This window comes from Caretta caretta, chromosome 20 (genome assembly GCF_965140235.1).
Source record: "Caretta caretta isolate rCarCar2 chromosome 20, rCarCar1.hap1, whole genome shotgun sequence".
Lineage (NCBI taxonomy): Eukaryota > Metazoa > Chordata > Testudines > Cheloniidae > Caretta > Caretta caretta.
The window spans coordinates 10,806,850-10,826,926 of NC_134225.1; the positions used below are offsets into that span (position 1 = coordinate 10,806,850).

Genomic DNA, 20,077 nt, shown 5'->3' on the forward strand with positions numbered 1-20,077 from the left:
ACTGAATTGGGAAGCCCTTGATTTAGTTTTTTTCCCCTCAGTGCCCCTTCCCCCCCCCCCCCCCCCAACATGGAGCATTGTTTACATTAGCTGACCCCGCCCTGTTTTACTAACAGGTTCACTGGGACCTCTTTTCCTAGTCTAGAGCAGTGGCTCTCAGCCTTTCCAGGCTACTCTACCCCTTTCAGCTGATTTGTCTTGTGTACCCCCAAGTTTCAACTCACTTAAAAACTTACAAAATCATATAGAAAAATACAAAAGTGTCACAGCCATACTATTAGTGAAAAATGGCTTCCTTTCTCATTTTTACCATATAATTATAAAATAACTAAATTGGAATATTAATATTATACTTACATTTCAGAGTATAGTATATAGAGCAGTATAAACTCCATATGAAATTTTAGTCTGTACTGACTTCACTAGTGCTTTTTATGTTGTCTGTTGTAAAACTGGGCAAATATCTAGATGAGTTGATGTACCCCATGGAAGATCTCTGTGTACCCTCAGGGGTATGTGTACCCCTGATTGGGGAGAACCACTGATCTAGACAAACCCCACATGCTAAGTGCTGTATGGGGTGTGAGCGCTATATTGGGTATGAGTGCTAGACACGAGCACTACACTAGGAGGGTGGTGAAACACTGGAATGCGTTACCTAGGGAGGTGGTGGAATCTCCTTCCTTAGAAGTTTTTAAGGTCAGGCTTGACAAAGCCCTGGCTGGGATGATTTAATTGGGGATTGGTCCTGCTTTGAGCAGGGGGTTGGACTAGATGACCTCCTGCGGTCCTTTCCAACCCTGATATTCTATGGTTCTTTGATACATGGGGTGCTGTTTGGGGCACGAGTGCTGTGTGGGGTATGAGACCGTAGGGGGTCTGAGTGCTAGATATGAGCACTATATGGGGCACAGGTGTTCTATGGGGATGAGCATTGTATTCGGTATGAGGGCTGTATGGGGTGCGAGGGGTGTAGGTGGTATGAAGGCTGCAGGGGGTCTGAGTGCTACAGTGACTATGGGTTCAATTCACCACTCCCGTGGTGCAGCTACTCACACCAGTGCAAAGCTGGCATCAAATGCCATCAGAGCTGCATTTTGCAGGGATAGGCAATGTCATTTGTATCAATGACCTGGAAGAAAACATAAAATCATCACAGATGAAGTTTGCAAATGATACAAAATTTGGGAAAGTGGTAGATAATGATGAAGAACGTCACTGCTACACAGTGATCTGGTTCACTTGGTAGATGGCACAAGTAAACAATGTGCATAATAATATGGCTAAATGTAAATGTATACATCTGGGAGCACAGAATGTAGGCCACAGTTACAGGATTGGGTACTTTATACAGGGAAGCAGTGACTGAAAAAGATTTGGGGGTCAGGATGAATAATCAGCTGAACAGGAGCTCCAAGTGTGATGCTGTGGCCAAAGGAGCTAATGTGACCCTGGGATTCATACACAGGAGAATCTCGAGTAGGAGTAGAGAGGTTATTTTACCTCTGTATTTGGCTCTCATGTGATCCCTGCTGGAATCCTACATCCAGTTCTGGTGTCCACAATTCAAGAAGGATTCTGATAAATTGGAGAGTTCAGAGAAGAGCCGTGAGAATGATTAAAAGATTAGATGCCTTGTAGTAATAGAGTCAAAGAGCTCTACTATTTAGCTTAATAAAGAGAAGATTAAGGGGTGACTTGATCACAGTCTATAAGCACCTACATGAGGAACAAATATTTTACCATATATATTATACAATACTTGTAATCTAGCAGAGAACGGTCTAACATGATCCAATGGCTGGAAGTTGAAGCTAGACAAATTCAGACTGGAAATCAGGTATAATTGTTTACAGTAAGAGTAATTAACCATTGGAACAACTTTCCAAGGGTCATGGTGGATTCTCCATCATCAATAATTTTTAAATCAAGACTGGATGTTTTTCTAATAGATCTGCTCTAGGAATGATCTTGGGGGACATTCTCTGGCCTGAGTTACACAGGAAGTCAGACTAGATTATCAGAATGGTCCCTGCTGATCTGTGAATCTATGACCTGGGGCCGTCTACTTTACCCAAGTTTTGGCCCCTTGCAGTGAAGAGGCAGTGCAGAAAGTGGTTGTTCACCATCACCAGCAGAAGCAAATGGTCTGCGGAGTTTCCTTAGAGATCCCCAGACTGGCTTGTGGTTTAGATTCCCATCATTCATGTGGCTGAGTCCTAGCCCCCTGACATGCAAAGCCTAGAGATTCAGGGAGTAACAGAAGTTTAAATGCACTGTTCACACCCATGTGGCTCCCCTGCAAATGCTCTTGTGAGTGCCATCTGGGCAGACCCACGGCCATCAGTGACTTTTGATGGGGGTGGGGAGGAGAGACTGCTAGAGTCTCATCTTACATTTTCATCTGGGTGACTTAGGAACCTAAGTCCCATTTTCCAAAGTGACTCAGGAACTCTGGGGCTAAAATCACACTAAGAGTCCCTGTAACTCAGGAGCCCAAGTGTCCACATCACTTTTGACAATGGGATTTAGGAGCCTACATCAGTGGGTGCTTTTGAAAATAGTCTTCCTAGTAACCAACTCAAGTGACGCACCGGAGGGGCGAGAGCCCAGCTTCCCACCCCCAGTGACTGGGCTGGCAGCACCCGGCCATCAGGAGCAAAAAGCATCCAATCCAACCCCGGAGCCTTGCTTCTGACCTTAGTCCTGACACTGCTGAGCAAGAGAGAGCTTTGCTTTTTTTTTTTTAAAATGCACACACAACTTGCCTAAAATAGCAGGGCCGCTCCTAGCCCTGCCCCCTCGCAGTACACAGCCTTCCCAAAGGGACAGCGGAGGAGACCGCCTGCAAACTCAGACTGGAACTGCATGAACTGAGGACTTTGGAGAGAGGCTTCAGCTCCGGGATGTCTCTTGAGAGCATCGCTGCAGCTCCCTGAGCCAAACCCTGGGGATGTTGGTCACTGCACTCCCAGCTGGACACGGCACCTCCTGCTCCTTTCTGGGGTGCATCTATTGCAGGACCCGTTCCACTGCATGTTGGAGGGTGTTTCTGGATTTCTGGACAGCAACAGGCTGTCCCCCAAGCAGCCTGTACTGCTGCTCAGTCCCCTTTGCATGCCCTGAAGATGGGTCCTCCCAAGAATAGCTGGGAAATCATTCTTTACAAGGCTAGAGCCAAGGGCGGGGATGGAGTAAACTCACAGAGGCAGAACTGGGCAGAGGTTACAGGCTGTTTGCTTGTTTTACGGCAAACCTTCCCCCACAGTAGCTTGACAGTTCCTGTGGGGTTATTTTCTTCATCACACCCCTCTGAGCCCCCACCCTCCCGCCGTCCTGGCCACAACACTCCCACGCCACCGCTGCAGCTGCCAAAGTTAGTTCCTCTGAAGAAAACAGCTTCCCTGCAGCCCGGGCCTGTGGTGAGCGACCCATGGTGCTGGGGTGAGGGTGGGCCGGCGCCCCTGGGATTGACACCATTTGCAGGAGGGAGAACCCCGGCGCTTTGTCCTGGCACTCAACTCGCTGGCACTTGTGCTCCATGGCATGGTTTGTGACAGTGCAGAGGGCCCATCTGAAGGGGCCTATCCTAAGGTAAGAAGTGTGGAGTTCCCCACACAGACTTTTCCCAGCTTAGCTCTGGTCTGCCAGTAACACAAGCGCTGTGTTTCTGGACACTTGGGGGCTGTTTCTGGGATTGAACCCTGCCTGCGGGCTCCACAAGGCACCGATGCCTTGACTGCACTGGCTCCCAAGGGTTATTTAGAGGGACGGCGCACCATGCTGACCATGCTTTACATCTTACTTTGATGCGCCCGTGTCAGGAGCACTAGACTGGGGAAGGACAGTCAGAGTCCGGAGGTGAACAGCCCACGAGCCTGGCACTTGGTAACAGCAGAGCCTTGCCCATCATTCTTTCCCTGCTCATACTTTTTCCATCCACCCACCCCATTGGGTAGCATTGCTGTGTGCTATTAAACAGCTTCTGCGTTCCATTGCAGAGGTGCCTGCATTTCAGAGGCAGGGCTATTGTTTTGCACTTCTGTTGCTCCTTATGTCTGAGGCTGCCTAGGCCTTGGCAGAGGGAGGTTAGAGGGGTGCTCACCATTGTGCAGGGAAGCGGCAGAAAGGCAACATGGCCTTCCTGAGGTCACCAAGCTGGCTGGTGGCAAAAAATCCAGAGTAGAAGCTGGGAGTCCAGGCTCCCACGTAAAATGCATTGGAATCCTTGGGAGAGAACAAGACTCATGGAAGATATCACAGAATCGTTCACTGACAAAGGCACCAGGGCAAAACAAACAGAGCTAAGAACTTAGGCAAAGAGCAAAATAAACAGTATCTGTTTTAGGGTTAGAGTTTTGCCCCAGCCCGCAAAACAGAGCAAATGTGCATGTTACACGCTGAGTCCAGGCAGCAGCAGGGCAAAGGTTTGGGGTGGGAAGTTTTGCTGTGCTGATCTCTAGTTTAACAAGCTCATTTACTCAGGAAGGGCCAGATCCTGTGGCTAGGTCTGTATGGACAGAATCCCGTATCAGGGTCGGGGGGGCACAGGGTTCTGCCCATGAGGATCTGGCCTTTTGTTCCCAAGAGAGTTGGCTGCAAGGCCTGGGCTGCACTGGGGAAGCCTCCTCGCATGCTCTGGCCAGCTGCAGTGGGGTGTTGGGCACACGCTGAAAGCCTGGGCCAGTGTCATCAGCTCCAGTCATGCTGAAAGGAGGCTCTGAACCTGGGTGGGATTTGTGGGACGTTTCCCCCAGTGGAGGGAAAAGGAGATCTGGGAGTTTCCCATTTGGAAGGACCTGTGGGGCTGCCACAGCCAGCATGGTATGGTTCTGCTAGCTCAGACTGGGGGGCAGCAACCCCACCCTGCTGCCTTATCCCCCTCTCGCCACCCATACTCCCTTGCTGCATCCCACACCTCCTGCCCCCACTGTCTCCCAGTTCTGTGCTCCCCCCAGCCTAGCCCTCTCCTAAGATTGACGGCAGGCAGTACTTTGACGGGTCTGTGAGGGCACCTGTGGCTGATGGAGGGTACAGAGGACAGGGTGGGGCCAACATTCCTTCCCCCCAAAGAAAAACCCAGCCCACTTGGTCTGAGTGGGCCCCTGGTCTTCAGCATGGTATTGTGTCATTGTTCCCTTGTATTCTCCCGTCTGCCTGTCTGCACCTGGTGTGTCTTGTCGTACACGGCGTTCTTGGGGAAGCAGCTGTCTCTGTCCTGTGTTTGTGCAGCACCTGGCACCAGGGTGTCCTGGGCACTATCGTTACAATCTAGCTAGGGTCCGAGGATGCCCTCCCCCGACTCTACTGGGGCTGAGTTTATGAACAGCCGAGAGTCCTGCACTGCCAGGTCCAGCAGGAGCAGGTTCGGCCGAGGCTGGGGACTGGCTCTTGCAGAGATCTCTCGGGGCTCTGGCAGTCACAGTCCTGGCGCCCAGCCCATCAGAGCAGGCACAGCTACCCAGCACTGCTGTACGAGCAAGGACAGCTTTGCTAGACTAGAGTTAGGCCTTATCACTGGCTGGGCCTTGCCAGCCCGAGCTCCGGGGAGGGCCTGACTTTAGGGGGTCAGTTCAGGGAACCTCGTGTCCATCCATGTCCCTGCAGGCAGGAGGTTTCTGCTTGGTGTAGGCCTGAGCTTCTGGCTGTCGGGCCAATGCCCCATAGGGGGCTTAGCCGAGGGGAGGGGCATCGGAGCTGGGTTTGTGATGGAAACTTTTCGCCCAGCACTCTGAGTGGGTTTGTCCCATCCCAGCTGGGCCCAGCAGGAGAATTCAATGCATAGCCCCCCCCCATCCCCCCCTCTATCTGGCCTAGTCAGGGGCCTGCCCTCCCCGTTTTCTTGCCTAACAGGTTGTGCAGCCTCTCTGGGCCCAGCACTGGCAGGGGGTCAATAGCCATTCTCCCCTGGACATCCAGAAGGCAGGTTGGACCCCCCGTTGAGGCTCTTGTGCCAGCCTTTGGGGCCTGCACATCCCTGTGTCCAGCCCACTCGGGCTTCCCTGGAATTAATCAAAGTGCTTTGTTTGTGCAAGCAAACAAACCCAACCCAAGGGAGCCTGATATTATTTTGGTCTAACTACAGTTTCTGGGCTCAATATGGAGGTAACTGGGTGACGTTTTCTGGCCTGGGCTATCCAGGAGGTCAAACAAGCTGAGCCATCAGTCCCTCTGGCCTTCACGTCTACAAACCTATGAAAATCAGCCCAGCCCATCATACTCCCCTGCTCTCCACTTCCTTTCAATTGGGGGGTGCAGGGGGGGGGAAGGAGCCTGCTGCGTGGGCGCTGGCACTGAATCAGATCCAGAGGCAAAGTCCCTGCCATACGCAGGGCAATGCTGCCCACCCATTACACACACCTGGACAGGCTGACCAGATAGAAAGTGTGAAAAATCAGGGCACTTTTATTTTCAGGGGGAGGGGAGGAAGTGTATAGTTGCCTATATAAGACAAAACCCTTAATATTGGGACATCTGGTCACCCTACACCCGCAGTCAGACCGGGCCCTGCCTGAGCCAGACAGTACTCTGGGCTCCTCAGGAGGGCACAGAAACATAACAGGGACTCACCAGCTGCAAAGAGTATTAGCAGCGCTCCTGAGAGCAAGGTTGGCATTAGGGCCATTTGCAGTGGGGAAACTGAGGCACAATCAGGGAAAGGAGTTGCCAAAGGCCAAAAGAGAAGTTGGTTTCAGAGCCCTGTATTCTGGGGCAGCAGGAGGCCTGTCCTGATCCTGGTGTAAGTCAGAGCTGCCTCAAGGCTGCTCTCTTATACTATGTTCCCTGTGCCGTTGCACCCTCCCCCACATTGGATGGGGGAAACAGAGAACAGCCATGCCACAGGGACTGGGGGACTCAAGGTGGGGTGGCTAGGAGCAGGGCTGGCACAGAGCTCTTGAACAAGCTACACACCAGAGAGGGGGGATTCTCAGTGGCCATTTGCGCCCTTTCCAGTGCCCTCTAATGCTTCCAGTGCAGGGCATGTCACAGAGAATCAGGCCCCAGAGCAGTGCAAAGCTGGGGAGGATCAGGCCCCCTGCAATGGATTTCTCTAGATGCCATTGTCGTCTGTGCACTGTTTTTCTTCTAATCCTTGTTGAGAGTGTTTCAAGCAAGAGATTTCTGTTTCTCTGCCGTGTTCTGAAATGGCCCCATTAGCGCCACTGCGCTGGGCCATCAATCTGCAGAGCAGCAGTGTAATGTCATGTCAATGCTAATCCCAGCATTTGTGCTGTCTGCAGCCATGAGACTTGGGAGGGGGAGCGAGAGCGCAGGGTACACCAGGAGTGGGAGCTGCTGTGACCTTTCCCTTCCCAGGGAAGGACTTGTTCCTGGCAGAGAAGGCCGAGGGTATGTGAGATGGGAGTGGAGTACTGGGTAGGGCTGGGCTGGGCAGAGGAATTCTTTACTCCAGAATGCAGCATCTTCTCTGAACTCAGTGAGAAAGAAGATGTGCAGGGGACAGAAGTGACTGAAAAGGGGAACTGAAATGCTCTGTGAAAATACAAGAACTAGGGAAAGATTCCATAGATTTCATAGTGTGTAAGGCCAAAAAGGACCATTAGATCATCTAGAGTAGAGACTGACCTGCTGTAGGCCACCACCGGCATCTACATATGCTTGTACTGAGCCCAGTGATGGGTTAGACAAAAGCATCTCAGTCCTTGGAGACTAAACTGTTGTGAGCCAAAGGCAGAGATCAGGACAGATCGAGGTGCCATCAGTGACCCAGGCCCTTCAATGGAGGGAATTGATTAAATGGGATAAGCAGTGCGGGTCCCAACAGGTGATCCCTGCTCTATGTGCTGCAGAGAAGTTGAAGAAAACCCAAGGTCCCTGCCAGTCTGACCTGGAGGAAAAAGTCCTTCCTGACCCAAAACCTGACGATCAGTTGGACTCTGAGCATGTGAGCAAAGTTACCAATTAAGCACCTAAGACAAAGGATTCTCTGTGCCACCTCAGACCATGGTTCCAGTGCCCTGTCTCCAGCGGTGGCCAATCCCAGATGCTTCAGAAGAAGGTGGGAAAAAAACCCCAGAATGCATGGCGGCTTACTGCTGGCGGCTCCCGGTCAGTGGCGCAGCTGGGGTGCAGAGGCAGGCTTCCCACCTGTCCTGGCACCACGGACCGCGCTGCGCCCCAGAAGCAGCCAGCAGCAGGTCCGGCTCCTAGGCAGAGGCGTGCATGAAGTGACGCTTGTAGCCTTGGCCTTCAGCACAGGAGGACGCATGCACCAAAGATTCTGGGCCGCACTCCTCTCTCAGCCTGTCGCCCCATGTCCACCTCCCTTCCAGCCAGCCCAGCTCCCAGAATGCTCTGAGAGTCATAGAGCTCTGAAGACCCCCAGGATCAGAGTTGGATCATGCTGAGCTTTGAAGCATGAGCTGCTGGGAGTGGGTGTGGGGCTGGAGTCTCTCACTTGCCCACAGGACACAGCCCCGGCTAGGGCCAACCATGAGTTACAAGCTCCATTGAACACGCTGGGAAGACTCTTCTCTCATTTACGATGGGGTAAATCTGGCATAGCACTACTGAAGTCGGCACAATCACGTTGGTGAAATGGATAAAAGCTGAGCCATCAGCCGACAAGGCCCCTGCAGGGTGCTCTTTGAGAGAGGAAGGATGGCTTAGTGGTTAAGGTATTGCAATGCCAGGGGTCAGGATTCAATCCCTTGCTCTACCAACAGCTTCTTGTGTGATCAGGAAACAAGCACATCTCTTTGGGCGTCAGCTCCCTGCATGTAAGATGGCCCTAATCATCCTTCATTTCCCCACTGGCCATCTGTCTTGCTTACTTAGACTGTGAACTGTCTGGCTGTGCAGCCCCCGGTGCATCAGGGCCTTGAATTCAACTGCAGCCTCTCAGTGTTGCTGTAATGCAAATAATAATAACATTAGGCTGTCTGCTTCAGGACAGAGAGGTTTTAAACTGGGAAAGGTAACTAGGAATCCAAGCTGGTTTCATATCAGTGCTGTTTCCTCTCTCCGGAGGGTTGTTGTTGCTTGTGACACCGGCAATGTAGGAGGGACCTATCACAGCCCCAACCCTCTCCTATGGCCCAGCAGCCACAAGGGAACCCAGCAGCCCATGGAAACATTCTGACTCAGGATGAAACCACTGAGGGTGGGAGGTTTGCAATGGGAGGGAAACCTGTGCTCACATTACAAGCCACTCTCAGCCCCTGGGGCTCCAGGAGGAGTTGATGGTGCTCAGGACAGTGCCAATGACCCAAAGATTGGGGGAGTGGAAAAGAAAGAAGAGGACAGGTCACTGATTCAGAGTGATCTGGATCAGCTGGTAAGCTGGGCGCAAACAATCTGTGTTCTAATACAGCTGAATGTAAATGTGTATGTCTGGGAACAAAAACTATAGGCCGTATTTACAGGATGGGGTTCTCCATCCTGGGAAGCAGCAACTCTGAAAAAGATTTGGGGGTTGGGTGGATAATCAGGTGAACATGAGCTCCCAGTATGACACTGTGGCCAAAGGGGCTAACGCGATCCTGGGAAGTATAAACATGGGAATCTCGAGCAGGAGCAGAGAGGTTATTTGACCTCTGTCTTTGGCCCTGGTGCCACCATTTCTGGAATCCTGTGGCCAGTTCTGGTGCCCACAATTCACGAAGGATGTTGATCAATTGGAGGGTTCAGAGAAGAGACATGAGAATGATTAAAGGACTAGAAAACCTGCCTTATCGTGATTAGATGCAAGGAGCTCAATCTATTTAGCTTAACAAAGAGAAGGTTAAGGGATGACTTGGTCACAGTTTATAGGTACCTACATGGGAACAAATATTTAATAAAGAGCTCTTCAGTCTAGCAGAGAAAGTTATGACGTGATCCAGTGGCTGGAAGTTGAAGCTAGACAAATTCAGACTGGGAGTAAGGTGTACATTTTTAACAGTGAGGGTGATTAGCCATTGGAACAACTTCCCACAGGTTGTGGTGGATTCTTCATCACTGACAATCTTTAAACCAAAATGGGATGTTTTTCTAACAGCTCCGTTCCAGGAGTTGTTTTGGGGGCAGGTGCTGTAGAGGAAGTCAGACCAAAGGGTCTTGGAATCTATGCATATATGAAACCTCACAGCTAGCTTCAGTCCCCCAGCCCTGGCCTGGCTGCCTCACACTGGCTCTTGGGGACTGCTCCTCCCTTGGAGCCCAGTCCTGAGGATGAGTCCTCAGCTCTAACTCCCCAGTGTCCCCTGGCTGGAGTGTGCTGCCTACCTGGAGCTGGGGCACTGCCCCCTGGATACAAACCCTGCCCCAGCCCCAGCGACCGGGCTGCAGCATCTTATCCCATGTGGTTCCCAGGAACTTCTGTCCATTGCCAGGTAGGGTCCTGGGTGAGCCCCCAGTCATCTGCTTCACAGGGCTGGGGCCATAGCCTCTCCAAGGACCTGCGTGCTGCCTCCCGGACCCAGTGGCCAGGACGGCTAATGGGGATTGCAGTAGAGCTGTGTGGATGAGCTGAGCGCTGGTACATGGGGATGGCTGATCTTACAGGTACAGCAAGGGGCAGAGCAGGCTGGCGAGGGGCCAAGAACCCTGCCACAGCTGTGCCGGTGCCCCAGTGGGGCAGAGGGGTATGTCTGTCTCTGGCAGGGCAGGAGCCAGCATCCCCCACAGCTTTGCTGGCTGTGTCCAGTTCTGAACTCTCACATGCTACGTTAGCGTGGTGGCAGCATAAGTCAGGCCATGCCCAAGAGCAGCCTGTGGTGCTGCATCCCAGACAACAGCCCTGCCCAGGAAAGTGGGGTTTGACCCTCACTCACGGACCATCACCGAGCGCCATCCTGGAGCAATCTGGAGGAATGTCTGTGTCGTTAGGCTGTCGCTCAACTCCCAGCCCACCCCCTTGGAGCAATGGTCTTTACCCAGTGACCTTGGGGGACACAAGGTTCTGTCAATTCTGGGTCTGAGCACATGGGTGAGAGATGGGGTCCTGCTCTGGGGGCCTCTGCTCTTGGTGCCATGTCTGTGCAGGGACCCCTCCTGGCTGGGTACGAGACATCGCTGGAATATAAATAATAATCAATGCCTCATTCCCATGCCCTGAGCCATCGACCTGCCTGTGCCCTCTCTGCTCCCCCGCACCCCCTCTCAGTTAGCCCTCCATTCTCCCCCTGCTGCCCTGCTGCTGAGCACCCCAGCCTGGATCCAGGCTGTGGCAATTCACTCTGATGCTGGATTGGAAACACCACCAGAGCAAGTAGCTTCCCTCTTGCTGCTTTCATCCACAGGTGAACCCTGGGGCCCTCGGCTCCCCGAGCTGGCCATTAGCTGCCAGGATTCACAGGTTGTTGTGGGGAATCTAATGACTGGTGGCCTGACTTAGCAGTTGATATTCCTGACAGCTGCCAGAGAATGCAGTGTGGATGAGGGACCAAAGCCAGGCAGAGGGAAAGAGAGAGAGGGGCCCTATGCCAGTCTCTGCCAACCGCTCTCATGGGTGAGTCCCCTCAACACTCTGTGCTTCGGTAGCCCCATCTGTTAAAGCAGGGTCAAATGCGAGCCCCAGGCTGAAAGGGGCTGCCTGCCACTCAGCAATTCCAAGGCTAGCAGGGACCATTGGGATCATTTCTACTCTGCCCTCCTGTGTGACACAGGCCACAGAACTGCCCTGATGTGAACCAGACCAGACCCACAGCCCACTGATTTGAAAATTGCCGATGATGGAGAATCCACCACAGCCCTTGGGAAGCTGTTCCAAGATTAATTACCAGTGCAGTCTTCTTCCTTGACTGTAGGATTGTGGCTTTTAGGGCGTCTAGTAAAATGTGCTTAACAATTCCCAATTATCCATCTCATTTTTTCTAATTAAATTCTTCCTCCCAGCTGATTTGGCTCATAATTGTGTTTCAGCTATGTGAAACTGGCTCTTTTCAAGCACCAAGTGTGTGTATCACTGGTCTGGACTTTAACTTGTTCGCACATAACCAACATTATCAAGTCACAATCGCTTGTACCTAAGCTACCACTTATGTTTAGTTCTGTGGTCAGTTCCTCTTTAGCTGTTAAGATGTGGTCTAGCATAGAGTTCTCCCATGTTGATTGGAACACTTGGTGAGTTAGGAAATTGTCATCTATAATGTTTAGCAATTCGGAGGGTGTTTTAATACTGGGCAGCATGAGATCTGCAGCATGTGCCACTAAGATCGAAGGGCCCTGAGATAACAAAGCTTACCTAGGGAGGTGGTAGAATCTCCTTCCTTAGAGGTTTTTAAGGTCAGGCTTGACAAAGCCCTGGCTGGGATGATTTAACTGGGAATTGGTCCTGCTTCGAGCAGGGGGTTGGACTAGATGACCTTCTGGGGTCCCTTCCAACCCTTATATTCTATGATTCTATGATTCTATGTTCCCTACACATTATAGATAGGTGCTTAAGGAGCCAGTCATCCTGTTCCCTAGTGTGATCTGATGGTCTGTGGCAGTCAGCAGCTGGTACCCCATCTTGTGCTTGATCAGTTCGGCTGTTGATCCATAAACCATGTGTCCTCCGTCCTGAAGGACCCCTGATGCTGGTTTCATGGGAACGGTGGAGCCAGCTCTTTGCCGGGCATAGGTGCTCTCTCCGCCAGGGGTATTGCCCAGGGGAGCTGTATACCTGCCTTGTGGCTCCTTGGTGGTAGCCTTGCGGATGTTTAGGGACTGCAGGACAATGATAACTAGTGACCATGGTGCCAGGACTCCTGGGTTCTGTTCTTGGCCCTGCCACTGACTCATTGAGTGCTCTTGGTTAGGCAAGAAGATTCATACGGTTCTCAGGGGGTTTGGTTTTCTAATCCATTGACTTTGGAGTGAGTCTGCAAGAGACTGAGCCCTGCAATCCTGACTCCAAGCCCCCCTGTTCTAACCATTAGACCCCACTTCCCGCCCAGAGCCAAAGAAAGAACCCAGGAGTCCTGACTCCCAGCCCCTGATCCAACCACTAGAACCCGGCCACTCCTCTCCTAGAGCCGAGGAATAGAGCACTAGAGTGCTGACTCCCAGCCCTGCTGCTGTATCCACTAGTCCACATTCCCTGTTCTGTGCTAATTGATAAGAGCTCCCTTGTCATGCTCTGTTATCTCTGTAAGCGTGTGGTTAATGATTTCTGGAGTGGCTTGAAGGGGGATGATCACATGATTTGGGTGCGCAGGGTGGGCTGGGAGGGTGGACACTGCCATCATTCTCTCACTGGCTCTTGGAAGGGAAACAAGTGCCCTGTAGTATCTCCTTAGTGCCCTGCAGCACCAACCGAGCATTTGTTATGCAAAGTGGGGAGAAAAACTTAATCTGCATAATTACATAATTCCTGGGGGAGTGGGGAGTGGCTCAGGCACATGCAGGAATACTGGAGCGGTATTTGCCATCATTAGTTCTCTAAGTCTCCGCAGATCCCAGAGGGGATATGCGTGCTCCTGCCCTGGGCAGGCTCTGATATGTGCCTCTGGGTGCGCCAGTATGCGCCTGCTGGGCCTTAGCATGACTCTGTGTGACAGGGGTCAGACTCGGCCACCCCGAGCTCTGACTTCTCACACTTCCCTCCCCAACCCAGGAATCTCAGTGCCTCACAGTCCTCCCTGACCCCCCAGCGTCTCAGCCCACATGCCCCGGCCCTAAGGTGTCTTAGTGCTGCATTCTCCCCAGGCCCCAGTGTCTCACAGCCCTAGGACCTATGGCATCTCCTGGCTGTACTCTGGCCCTCACATCCCCTGGCAACATCTTGCCCCTATCCCCCCCACCCTGCCATGTCTCTGAGCCTTGCGGTCTCGTCCCCTACCCCATATGTAGCGGCTGCCAGGTTGGAGCTGGGTCTCGGCTTGCTCCATGGACCATTAGCCCAACTGCAGGCGCGCTGAGCCTGTATTAACACCTGATCTTTGCCGATTTCGTTTCGCTCTCTGAACCACAACTAGCCATTGGTGCCAGTGCTATGTGTCACAATCAATGAGAACATCAATATCTCAGGGAAACAAACGGTCCCTGGGCCTTGGCTGGACCCTGGTTGCCGCAGGAAGGGGATTCATACTGAGCCAGCACCTCAATCGCAGGGCATGGGAATAACACTTGGAAACATGCAGGCATCCTTCCAGCTGGGCCCGGGCAGTCCACCAGAACCAGACAGGGGGGCAGGGTCACTATCAGGGCAGAACTCTTCCAGCCTGAGGCCCAGGGAACCAGCCCCCAGGGACTTGGCAGGGCAGAGCTGTCAAAGTGCTGAGGGGCTTGGGGAGCCTGACCTGTGTGAGCCGGGGGCATCACGAGGGGTTGGACTTTCAAGTGTCTGAGCTTATGGAGGAGTCCCCTGCACTGAGAGTGTAACACTGAAAAACCCGGGTCGTCGGCAGGCGGGATCAAATCTGGGGCCTCTGGAGCTTAAAGCATGAGTCTCTGCTGCATGAGCTAAAAGCCCCCTGGCTGTTAGCGAGGGCTGTAGAGCAGACTCATCTTATCTCTCTCTCTAAGTGGTCTCCCTGCCACTCGATGGGACAGAACACCACACCCAGGAGGTGTATGGGTTACAAGAGTACTGCGAGGGGCTGAGCACCTGGGACGCTATGGTTGTTAATCTCTTTGGGGGTCAGTTCCCCACTGGTAACATGGGGGATTATTAGGGTGACCATATTTTCCCAAAGGGAAAATGGGACCCTGCACAGGGGGCTGGCCCAAGGCCCCTCTCCCCGTTCTTCTGTGCAGGTCCAGCCTGAGCCCTCCCTGCCTCCTGTCCTCAGGGTGCTGGTCCGAAGTCCCCTCCCCCACGCCCGCCTGGGGCCAGCCTGAGGCCCTCCTCTCTTCCCCGTGTGCGAGGTGGCCCGAGCCCCAAGCTGCTTACCTGTACAAGGCCAGCCCAAGCCCCTCCTCCCCGCGTACAGGGAGGCCCGAGCCCCCTGCCACCAGTGGGGCCAGCCCAGCCTGAGCCACTCTCCTGAGCCCTCCCTCCCATGTGGGGCTGGCATTGCCGCTGCCCCCCTCAAGTTGATCTGCACCCCACTAGGGGTCACATCCACCTTTTTTGGCAAAACTGGGCATTTGTCCGATTTGCTCTTCCCAACTGACGAACACACAAACGCCCGGTTTTGCCCAAAAGTCAGGACGACTGGGACAAGGCTTAAAAAAGGGACTGTCCCGGCCAAAACGGGACGCATGGTCACCCTATGGGTTATGGTCCTGGCTTTCTACTGCTCTGTGGGCTGTGTGGACAGCAAGCTGTGTGGGGCAGCGCCCAGCATAATAGGGCGCAAATCTCCACTGAGGTTTCTAGAGGGAAACCAAGGCATGCATAGGAATCCTACAGATATTACAGAAAATTCCCTCTTTGTCACCCTGCTGCAATACAATGACTAAATAATAATGTCCAGAGGGCTGCGGGACTGTAGTGGTACAGGACCAGGGTAGGTCGGGCACAGCCCTTCTGCATGCATAGGTGCTGGAACTAGGGGTGCTGGGGGTGTTGCCACACCTGTCTTGAAGTGGTTTCCATTATATACCGGGTTTATAGTTTGGTTCAATGGCTCTAAGATCCCCCACTATACAGATTGTTCCAGCACCCCTGTCTGCATGACTGAAATGGTCCCTTGGGGTCAAATACCAATAGCCCAGCTGGCTAGCCCAGAGTGGTGCAAATGTTCATGGAGATGCACTGAGCTGAATCAGGGCTGTCCTTCCACACAACTGGGGGTGAAATCTCACTCCAGCCTGCTTCCGCAATCTGCATCCCGCCCCGCCGCCCTGCCAAGCCAAGTGGCAAGACTTTGTCCAAGGCTCCCTGGGGATTGGAGGGGCTGGCTGTCTGGATTCTTAGCTCCAGGTAGGCCGCAGCCATTTTCCAAACCCAGGGTTACGATCACCCAATGGCTCCCATCAATGCTGGGCGGAGATTGAAAGCTGTGGCTGGAATTGGTGGGGTCTGGGGCCTGGCAGGGAGCAGCGGAGGAGAAAATGGAGAAAACGCTGTATGTTGAGGAGCAAAACTCGCTCCAAGTGAATGTGTGTTCAGCTGCTCCTGCAAAGCGAGAGCTAGTGGATCTGGATCCATCAGCAAAGAGGAGGCGTGGGGGGGAGGGGGGAGCAGCAAGGGTGGGGAGTGTGTGTGTGGGTGGGGGGGTGCAGTGAAAGAGGTGGCTCCCACTCAGCATTGGAAAGATACCGGCACAAATTGCAATGGTTAAACCGGAGATTCTGTGTGTGGGAGGGAAGATCGTAACCCTGGGAAGTCAAACCCACCATCCACAGAGTGAGTTGCTGCAGCAACTGTTGGGGATAGGGAGGTGGGGAGGGGGGGGGAGTTCAGATTTAACCCTTAGGAGGCCCGTTTCCTCCAGAATGCCAGTGGACTCCCAGGAGGAGGCATGCTCATACCACACAATGGGGGTCTGTTTTTTAGAGTCTGTCCCCTGCAGATTGACTCTCCCCATGCTTTGCTGGGTGAGAGCAGAATCAGAGATGCACAATGAGTGCAGGCCGTGGGAGGAAAGGGGTGATTATTTACACCTGAGATTTGGGAAGCAACAGTGAGTCTGTAAGTGCGGGGGGGCACTGTTCCACAGTCTGCAGAGGGATGGCTTGTGCCGCCCTCTGCTGGTTTTTGTCGACACAGAGCGAGGGGGCCAGTCCTAGATGGCTAGAGAGGAGCATGGAGTGTGGCAAGGTACAGAGGCCTTGGGGCAGTTCTAAACTGCGGAGAGTCACTCTGTAGGGCTGTAGCACACGAGCTATCCTTCCTCCCCCCACCCTTGTGCAGTGGGTGAGGATCTCCACCCTTATTTTACACCTGAGGAAACTGAGGCACAGAGACTTGTCTGTGCGGCCACACCGACACTGTGTTGGAGCTGCAAAGAGAACCCAGGAGTCCAGACACTCAAGCCAGCACTTGAACCACTAAACCCACAAGCCTCTTGCCTGGTAAATTCCATTAATCTCAAGAGTCCTTATAGAAAAGTTTGTAACACAAGAGACTTGACAAGTGTCAGATCCTAAGAATCCCAAGGGCTCCATGGTATGTCTCTGGCTGCCTCACGTGAGCCAGCTAAAGGAGCTCTGCTTTGGCTCCATGGCAGAGGCCTGTGCAACCTCTACAGACAGTCACAGGTTCAGTCCTGTGGTGCGGTGGAATCCGTACCAGTGGTCAAGAACCCAGCGCTAGGGCTACTGGGTAGCCAAGATGAATGGCAGGAAAAGTGATTCGCAAACAAGTTTGCAATAGAACTTTACTCCCCCTGTATCCAGGCCCCCTTTTCATTCCCTACCTGGGAACGCCCCCAATTTTACGAATGTCAGTGAAAGCCCGTTTTGGGCCCAGAGCCAAGAGCAGATTAATGTCACCATGAGATCCATTTACCAACAACAAAAACGTAATCCTGGATAAGAGCAGCTCAGAGAGGGAGCGTTAAAGCGCTGGGCTGGGTTCAAATCCCAGCTCTGCAGGAGGCAGCTCGAGTGAGTCACGTAATCTTCTTGTGCCTCAGGTGTAAAATGGGGACAATAATCTGTCCTCTGCTTTGCTTTGTCTCTCTGAGGCAGGGACTGTCTTTCACTGGGTCTGTGCAGTTCCTGGTGTGACAGGGCCCTGATCTGGGGCAGGGCTTTTAGGATGGAAAGTGATCTTAATCAGTGATGAGCTGCCAAAATCTTAACAACGGGTTCCCTCCTCACCCCATGAGGGGGTCGTTGCCCACCCCTGCCCCCCGGGACTCCTGCCCCATCCAACCCCCCCGCATTCCTTGATGCCCCCCCAGGACCCCTGCCCCATCCACCCCCCTTCCCTGTCCCCTGACTGCCCCCAGAACTGGGCAGGAGGGTCTCGTGGGCCACCGTAGTGGGTGCCCACCCGACCCCTATGAGCCAGAGGCACTTGCCGGGGGGCGAGGTGGGGAGTCCCGGAGGTGCTTACCTGGGGCAGCTCCCAGGAAGCATCTGGCAGGTCCCTCTGGCTCCTAGGGGCGGGGGAGCATAGCTGGGGGGGAGCAGGGGGAGCGGCCAGTCCCCCACTGATCACATCAAAAGTGGTGCCTTAGGCGCTGACTCCCTGGGTGCTCTGGGGCTGGAGCACCCACGGGGAAAATTTGGTGGGTGCAGAGCACCTAGCAGCAGCTCCCCGCCCCGTGCCCGGCCCCAGCTCACCTCACCTCTGCTCTGCCTCCTCCCCTGAACGCACCGCCCCGCTCTGCTTCTCCACCCCCCGCCTTCCCCCAGCTTCCCGCGAATCAGCTGTTCGTCGGAAAGCAGGGGAGGGCTGAGAAGCAGGTGGCGGCTTCCCACTCAGGCTGAGGGTGGCGGAGGTGAGCTGGGGCGGGAGCCCCCTGCGCGCCCCCACCCAGGTTACCTGCTGCGGCGTGGGTGGCCATCCTCGCGCCCCCCTACCTCAGCTCACCTCCGCCTCCCTGGGCCTGAGCAGGAAGCCGCGGCTTGCTTCTCAGCCTGCCCCAGCTTCCCGCGCGAACAGCTGATTCGCGGGAACACTGGGGTGGGGGGCGGAGAAGCAGAGCGGGGCAGCGCATTCAGGGGAGGAGGCAGAGCAGAGGTGAGGTTTTCCCCTGGGGTGCTCCAGGGCTGGAGCACCCATGGAGTAGGCGCCTAAGGCGTCACTTTTGTCCGGTTAAATTTAGAAACCCTTTTAGAACCGGTTGTTCCTCGCGGAACAACCAGTTCTAAAGAGGCTTCTAAATTTAACAACTGGTTCTAGCGAATCAGTGCGAACCTGCTCCAGCTCACCGCTGATCTTAATAAGAAAGATTAGTGTGTGTCCAGTCAGGGAATGGGAATAAAGATACAGCTTAGGCACTTAACGTTTCTTCAAATGCTTCTGAGCTAGTTAGGTACCTAAGTCCCCTAGAAAGTCATTGGGAGTCAAGCACCCAACTCACCTAGGCATTTTGATAAGGCACCTCTCTGCATCTTGAGGCACCTATGTATCTTGGGACATTGGGCCCCACGTGGGCAGCTCAGCTGACTAGCTGCACTGGAAACATGTTGTTGAGACAGTTTTCCATAAGGAAACGCTGCCGTGATGAACCCACCAGTTTTCACAAAATCGTATTGAATCTGATGACATTTTCCATGAAAAAAAGTGTCAAAACAAAAAATTTTCTACAACAAAACCTGTGAATTTCTGTTTCGTGGGAAATGCTGCAAATATTTGGGCTGGGTCCGAAATGGAATGAAGGCAAACTTCGAAGTGTTGAAATTTCCCATGAAATGGACTGTCCAAGGTTTGGCCAGCTCAGAGAGTGATGCCAAGCTTCCACTCATGAGAAATCCCCTGGGGTTAGAATTGCTGAGTGCTTCCCGTGAGCCCAGAAATGTCTCAGAACTGCAGCTGTAGCATGAGCAGAGTTGGAGGGCTGACTACATGGATCCTTGGTGGGCAAGCAGCTGGGGCGTGGGGCAGGTCCTCCAGCAGGAGCATCTCAGAGACAAGAGGCTTCTCTTGCAAAGTATCTCCTTGAGTTTGCCCTTGCTCCTGGCTTTGAACGCTGTTGATGTTTTTCTTCTCCCTCCGCTTTGCCTCTCAGCAGCCACCTTCAGAAGTGGCTAATTGAAAAGATAGTTGGGGAAGATTATAGTGTTGCTGTTTAAATTGCCCAGGAGGGGAGGCTGCATTGACAGCCTGCGAGGGATATTTTCAGGCCAGCGAGTCTAGATCACAGGGCTGTCAAGTTGAAATGTGGTCATTCAAGCAGCATCACCCGCGTCCCCTCCTCCGTGAGCACTGGGACTTCGCTGGCCCAGGTTGTTTACTCGCATGCATGGGCGCCTGGCTGACAACTCCACTAATATTTGCTCCCCTCTGCATGTTCAGAGGATTAATCCAGGAAGAATTAGACACTGCCTTGAAGACACAGAGCGCCATTAAGGTTCACTCCAGATGTGGGCTGTCCACACACCCAGAGGTGTTTGGATCCAGGGGTTTGTCATTGGCCTTGGAGGAGTAAAGCTAGGAAAGTTCCTCAGTCAGTCCCCTAAAAGAGCCAGGGAGCAAATTCATTACTTTGCTAGACACTACAAATCCTGAACTGACTAGAGACACTGGATTTATGGCATATTACAACAATCTATACTAATATTCCCACATCCCGAGTGGAGAGGTGTTAAC

The 20,077-nt window shown here is 53.2% G+C and overlaps 1 protein-coding gene across 2 annotated transcripts in view; it reads left to right on the forward strand.

The window, feature by feature from the left end:
- Positions 1–3,448: 3,448 nt before the first annotated feature.
- PDE1B (phosphodiesterase 1B) overlaps positions 3,449–20,077 on the forward strand; it is a 64,319-nt gene continuing 47,690 nt past the window's right edge. Inside the window, exon 1 of one of the 2 annotated variants that reach the window (XM_075121842.1) lies at positions 3,449–3,594. In XM_075121842.1, the coding sequence (XP_074977943.1) occupies positions 3,542–3,594 (53 nt within the window). In that variant the 5' untranslated portion in view covers positions 3,449–3,541. The remainder of the gene's footprint in view (positions 3,595–20,077) is intronic. The other variant, XM_075121841.1, reaches the window with a different exon arrangement.